Source organism: Trichechus manatus, unplaced genomic scaffold (assembly GCF_000243295.1).
Source record: "Trichechus manatus latirostris isolate Lorelei unplaced genomic scaffold, TriManLat1.0 scaffold01010, whole genome shotgun sequence".
Lineage (NCBI taxonomy): Eukaryota > Metazoa > Chordata > Mammalia > Sirenia > Trichechidae > Trichechus > Trichechus manatus.
In genome coordinates this window covers 1-7,060 of record NW_004444946.1, presented here as the reverse complement: position 1 = coordinate 7,060, position 7,060 = coordinate 1, and the positions used below count along the sequence as shown (strand labels likewise).

At 37.4% G+C, this 7,060-nt stretch overlaps 1 protein-coding gene across 1 annotated transcript; it reads right to left on the bottom strand.

The window, feature by feature from the left end:
- Positions 1 to 5,595: 5,595 nt before the first annotated feature.
- On the bottom strand, positions 5,596 to 6,544 carry LOC101354740 (putative olfactory receptor 8G3 pseudogene). The gene is given in 2 exon segments (XM_012559986.2): positions 5,596 to 6,112; positions 6,114 to 6,544. Coding segments are annotated over 2 exon segments (933 nt in total). The 5' UTR covers positions 6,530 to 6,544.
- Between the last annotated feature and the right edge of the window lie 516 nt (positions 6,545 to 7,060).

The following is a 7,060-nucleotide window of genomic DNA, read 5'->3' as shown; positions in this document are numbered from 1 at the left end:
CAGATTCTGATTCAGCAGGTCTCATTGGGGTTCGGATTCTGCATTTCTCACAGGCTTCTATCCACTTTGATTAGCAGGTTTTATAGCATCAGTGCAGCTTGGACGTCTTCCTTCAGCACCATTGGTTCTTGATCGTGCGCTACCTCCTGAAATGGTTGCACGTCAACTAATTCTGTTTAGTACAGTGACTGTGTACATTCTGTCCATCTTCTTCTGGTGCTTTCTGCATCACTGAGTATTTTCCTCGTAGAATCCTTCAATATTGCAACTGGAGGTTTGAATTTGTTCTTCAGTTCTTTCAGCTTGAGAAATGCCCGGCTTATTCTTCCCTTTGATTTTCTATCTCCAGGTCTTCGTGCATTTCATTATGATACTCTCTTAGTCATCCATTGCTGCTGTAACAGAAATACCTCAAGTGGATGGCTTTAACAATCAGAAGTTTATTCTCTCACAGTCTAGAAGGCTAGAGGTCCAAATTCAGGCATTGGCTCCAAGGGAAGGCTTTCTTTGTTGGCTCTGAAGGGAGGTGCTTGTTATCAATCTTCGCCTGGACTAGGAGCTTCTCTGCAGCAGGAACCCTGGATCCAAAGGATGTACTCTGCTCCAGGCACTGCTTTCGTGGTGGTATGAGGTCCCCAATGCTCTGCTTGCTTCTCTTTCCTTTTATCTCTTGTAAGATAAAAAAGATGGTGCAGGCCACATCTCAGGGAAACTCCCTTTCCTTTGGATCAGGGTTGTGAACTTAGTGTGTTACAATCCCTCCCTAATCACCTTTAACATAATCTAACCTTGCCTCATTAACCACAGGCAGAGATTAGGATTTATAACACGTAGGAAAATTACAATCACAAAATGGAAGACAAACACACAATACTGGGAATCATGGCCTACCGAAGTTGACAGATATTTTCGGTGGACACAATTCAATCATGCCAGACACTTTACCTTGTCTTCCTGAGCCATCCTTTGAAATCTTCTGCTCCTCTCTTTTACTTCATCATTTCTTCCATTTTCTTTAGCTACTCAATGATCAAGAGCAACTTTTAGAGTCTCTTCTGACATTCATTTTGGTATTTTCTCTCTTTCTGTCTTTTTAATGACCTCTTGCTTTCTTCATGTATGATGTCCTTGATGTCATTCCACAACTCAACAGGTCTTTGATCATTAGTGTGCAATGCATCAAATCTACTCTGTAAATGGTCTCTAAATTCAGGTGAGATATATTCAAGGTCATAGTTTGGTTCTCATGGACTCGAGATGTTTCAACAAATGGATGCAGTGCTGTAAGTGCTTACTTGTCTATGCCAAGAAATTTGGAAGACAGCTTCCTGGCCAGCCAACTGGTAGAGATCCGTATTTGTACCCATTCCAAAGAAAGTGATCCAACAGAATGCAGAGATTATCGAACAGTATCATTAATGTTATATACAAGTAAAATTTTGCTGATGATCATTAAAAAGAGGTTGCAACAGTACATCGACAGGGAACTGCCAGAAATTCAAACAGGATTCAGAAGATGACATGGAATGAGGGACATCATTGCCCATGTCAGGTGGATCATGGCTGAAAGCAGAGAATACCAGAAAGATGTTTACCAGTATTTTGTTGACTATGCAAAGGCATTTGACTGTGTGGATCATAACAAATTATGCATAACATTATGAAGAATGGCAATTCCAGAACACTTAATTGTGCTCAGGAGGAACCTGTACACAGACCGAGAGGCAGTCATTCAAACAGAACATGGGGATGCTGTGTGGTTTAAAGTCAGTAAAGGTGTGTGTCAAGATCGTACCTTTTCACCATACTTATTCAATCACTATGCTAAGCAAATAATCCAAAAAGCTCGACTGTATGAAGAAGAACGCGGCATCAGAATTGAAGGAAGACGCCGTAACAACCCACGATTTATGCAGATAGTACAACATTTCTTGCCGAAAGTCAAGAGAACTTGAAACACTTACTGATGAAGATCAAAGACCGTAGTCTTCAGTATGGATTGCACCTCAACATAAAAAATACAACTGGACCAATAAGCAGCATCATGATAAACGGAGAAAATACAGAAGTTGTCAAGGATTTCATTTTACTTGGATTCACTATCCTCACCCACGGAAGCAGCAGTCAAGAAATCAAAGGACACATTGCATTTGGCAAATCTGCTGCAAAAGACCTCTTTAAAGTGTTAAAAAGCAAACATGTCACTTTGAGGAATAAGGTGTGCCTGACTCAAGCCGTGCTGTTTTCAATTGCCTCATTTGCATACAAAAGCTGGACAATGAGTAAAGAAGACCAAAGAAGAATTGATGCCTTTGAATTATGGTGTTGGTGAAGAATATTGACTATACCATGGACTGCCAGAAGAACAAACAAATCTGTCTTGGAAGAAGTACAGCCAGAATGCTCATTAGAAGTGAGAATGGAGAGACTTTGTCTCACATACTTTGGACATGTGGTCAGGAGGTGCCAGTCCCTGGAGAAGGACATCGTGCTTGGTAGCGTAGAGAGTCAGCCAAAAAGAGGAAGACCCTCCATGAGATGGATTGACACAGTGACAGTAGCGGCTCAAGCATAGCAATGATTGTGAGAATGGCCCAGGACCAGGCAGTGTTTCGTTTTGTCGTACATAGGGTCGTTATGAGTCGGAACCAACTCAAGGGCACCTAACAACAACAAGACAAGAGCATCAGGGCACATTCTGACAAGTTATATTGTTAAGAAGTCTAGAAATTTTAAAATAACGAATTAAACTATTTATTTCCTCATATAAAATATGTTTTATTTTATAGTCACTTGACTCAATAAATAGGTACTTGATTAAAAAGTCGAATCTATCTGTAATTGCATTTTAGATGCCCAGAATCAGTGAGAATTTGGAATATTAATATAATATTTAACTTTCTAGTGGTACTTATTGAACTAAATCCTGCTTGATAATTTGTATATTTAAAGGAGATATTTTATTATTAGAACCTATGGTCCCCATTTCATATATAATATATATATTTCCAAAACAGGAATAATTGAAAGCAGCCTTAAATTGCAGTGTGAATCAAGGTAAACTTGAACAGTCGCATCTGGGGCGCTATTATAAAATAGAGTTAAATAAATTAGAGTCAATTATTTTTAAAGGAGATTAAGATTGGGCTGTATTGTGTTGCTGAATTCTTACTATTTTAAACCATCAAGGGAGTTTTTAGAAATCCCTATACTGAGACTGCCCCTAATATATATTAAATAAAAATCTCAGAGCCTGGGGCCAGAAATCAATATTTCTTTAACCTAGAGATATGCCTCCCAAACTGCAAAGCACATAGGAATCAACTGGAGATCTTGTCAAAAAGCAGATTTTGACTTAGGAGGTCTGGTGTGGAACTTGAGATTATACATATTTTTAGAAAGTCTCATTTTTTGCCAATGGACCATTCTTCGTGAATTAAGATATTAGATGATATTTTGACTCTCTTCATTATAATTATTTCAAATTCGAGCAAGTTCTCCCATACTTAGTCATTAGAAAGCTTCTTTTAGCTTCAGAGTTGTAGTGACTTCAGGATTCTAGGATTTCTAAAGGAGAATATGTTTGTCAGGCATGCCACCTCACAAGCAAGCTGACTATGGCTGACTGTTATTTCAGTGTGCTGAATACAAGAAGTGAAAAAGTGAGCTGAAAGATCAAAATTGGGAAGGATATAAACAGGCCTTTTCATGGATGATCATAGAATAATGAAAACTACTCAGAGGCTCATAAAAGCCAGTCTTCCAATTCTTTCAGATTATCGGGTTATGTATTCTCATGAAGGATAGTAAATATGTATTATAGAGAAAGAAAGAAAGAGAATGAGACACACAGAGAGACAGAGACAGACACAGAGAAAGAGAGTTTGAATTATACCAAGTGACCCAATTGCTTTAGAGTGAATTCTTATCTAGATTTAGTAGCTCCATTTTAAGAGTTCTACCATCATCCAGCCATTTATTTAGCAACCCAAGCTAGAACTTGTGTTCATCCTCATGCCTTCTTTTACCTTTAACTCACTTCTAATCAGTCATAAGTTCTCAACAAATTTTTTCCACCTGCACAGGCCTTTTCCCTCATCCTTTATGAGGTCATTGCCTTTCACTTAGTTTATATTTTTTTATATGAGATCATACCCCAGTCCTTCAAGGGCCTACCCAACAGCACTACATTTGCTTGTCCAATGTTAGTCTATTTGTTTATGTGACAGTCTGTTGGACAGAGCTCTGGACTAGGAAGCAGGCTTAAGACTGGAGTTGTAATTGTGGTTGTTTTTTAAAAATATATGGCTGGTTAGAATTATGTCAAATAATAAATACAAGGGTTCTTTGAGAATGAATGACTGACAACAATGAATGAATGGATGATGGAAGACAAGGATGGTAAGGTATGCTAAAGACAGCATTTATTTTTGTCCTATACTTTGTAAACTATTCAAGTTGTTACATCAGATAAATAAAACAGAAAAGCACCAAAAGAATGTTGATCTGTCAATAATGAGTAAGATGGTTTGAATTGGGGAGATATATAAGTCAACTGAGTATTTAAATTATTATGTAAAGTCACAGTTGCAAGATGTTAAATATCCTGAATCAAAAAAGCAATAAAACGAGGGGAAAGAAGAAATGTTTTCAAGGCAAAATTTACATGGAAGTCCAACTGTTTGGAAAATAATGGGGCAAAAGAAAATCAACAGCATGGAGGTGATACAACTTAGCAGGGTTTTTTGTTTTTATGAGCATCTGATTCATAAACAACCATGTTATTACTTGTATAAAGATAAAGCAATCTTATTATATTTTTATACAAATAATTGATATTGTGTATAATAATTGGAGTCTCCATAATGAAGATATTCCTAGTTATGCTCCATTTTGCTTTCATCAACACAGATCCAAAGAATTTTTAATATGTCAAAAAAGGTAAAATTTTAAAGGAGTGTATTCAGAGGACAGCAGCACAGTAATATAGGGAGCTAGTGATGCTCGGTGTGTAGAGAATTCTTAGGGAGTCCTTAGACCTCCTACACTTACCTTTGGTCTGAGTAGCACTTTGAGTAAAATCATGAAGCTTGGAGTCAAGCTTCTCAGGTTTGTTTCCAGGCTTAATTGCTTATTTTTTGAGGCTTGAGACAGATTGTGCAAATTCTCTAAGATTTAATTTCTTCATCTTTGAAAGGGGAATGCTTGTAGTATTTGCCCTGAGGGAATATTGTAAATATTCTATAAAGTTATTCACTTAAGGTGTTTAGTACAGGATTTTACATTTTATAATAGCTCAATAATATATGTTACTATCATCATCATCATCTTTTTTTGTTGTATTATTATTAAAAAATGAAAGTATAGTTCCTGTAATTCTAAACATCCTTTCATTTTATTCTCCATATTCCTGTATATATAGTCAGTGTAATATAGGCTTAAAGAAGAAGTGGCCTGAAGGGGAATTTTGGACATGTATTATTCAGGGGAAGAAGTGTCAATGAACCCACAAACTTAAAGAATTAACTAAACAAATTACATATATCAGCAAACCAAAGATCTGTTTCAGAAAGGACATGATAGCATTGATTCTATTCATGAGCATACTCTACTTTCTAGAATTTTCTTCGGGGCAAATTTGACATCCTTATTCCTCAGACTGTAGATCATAAGGTTCAGCATCGGCACAACAGTAGTATAGAACACAGAGGACATTTTGCCTTGGTCCATGGAGCTGGCATTTGACGGCTGCAGGTACATGAATGCCGCAGAACCATAAAAGATTGTAACAGCTGAGATGTGGGAGCTGCAAGTGCTAAAGGCTTTGGACCTGCCCTCAGTGGAATGAATGTGGAGAATGCTGCTAATGATGAAGCTGTAGGAGGCAAAGATGGCTAAGGCAGGAGTCAATATGTTAAATGCGCTCAGACCCAGAATCAATAATTCATTGATATAGATGCTGGAGGAGGATGGCTCCAGGAGTGGAAAGAGATCACAGAAATAATGGTTAACCACATTGGTCTTGAAGAAAAAGAGTTTCAACATAAAGCCCGTATGAATTGTAGACCCGATGATACCCAAAATATACACTCCCACTGTGAGCCCGAAGCATGTGATAAGACATGATAACATTATAAAGCAAGAGGTTACAGATGGCAGCATAGCGGTCATATGCCATCACAGCCAGCATGTGACACTCCACAATAGCAAAAACAATAAAGAAATAGAGCTGAGTCATACATTTAGGGTAGGAGATGGTGTTCTTCTCTGTCACAAAGTTCACCAGCATTCTGGGGGTAATGATAGTGGATTGACAGAGATCAATGAAAGACAAACTGGTGAGGAAATAGTACATGGGGGTGTGTAGGTGAGAACTGAGTCCAATTAGCACGGTCATGCCCAGGTTCCCCACCACTGTGACCACATAGTTTCCTAGGAAGAGGAAGAAGAGGGGTAGCTGGAGTTCAGGAAGTTCTGTTAGCCCAGAGAGGATGAACTCAGTTACTGAGGAATGATTTCTATGGTCCATTATCCTCTCAGTAGGTTCTAAAAAAGAGAAAATAATATCACTGATTTTGTGTGTAAGAGTGTGTGTGTTTGAGTGTATGCACATGTGGATGTATGTGTGTGGAGGGGAGAAAGTAATTCTGTGCAGATCCTTATTTTCTCCCTCATCAGAAGAGATTAATATTTCAGAGATTTCTTCAGCCTTTTCTGTGACTCTGGAAAATCCAATGATTATGTTTGACCACAGGAGGAATTATAGACTATAAGGAACTTATAATTAAAAATTTTATAAATTTTTAGGAGAAAACACAAATTTGTGCATTTTGTTTTGGTCAGTCAGAAGGAATGTTGTTAGTGGTTTTTTCTCAATAATTTTTTTTTGCTCCCATATTCAATATGTGTACATTAGTGTAATACATATTAAAAGGCATAATATTTACATTTTCATTTGACTCTGAATAAGGAATAGTAGTAAAAGTTTTTTTTATAATTAATAAACATAGGGTTCATAAGTCTGTGGTTAGTTCTAATAATAGCCTGAGTTATTTTTCTT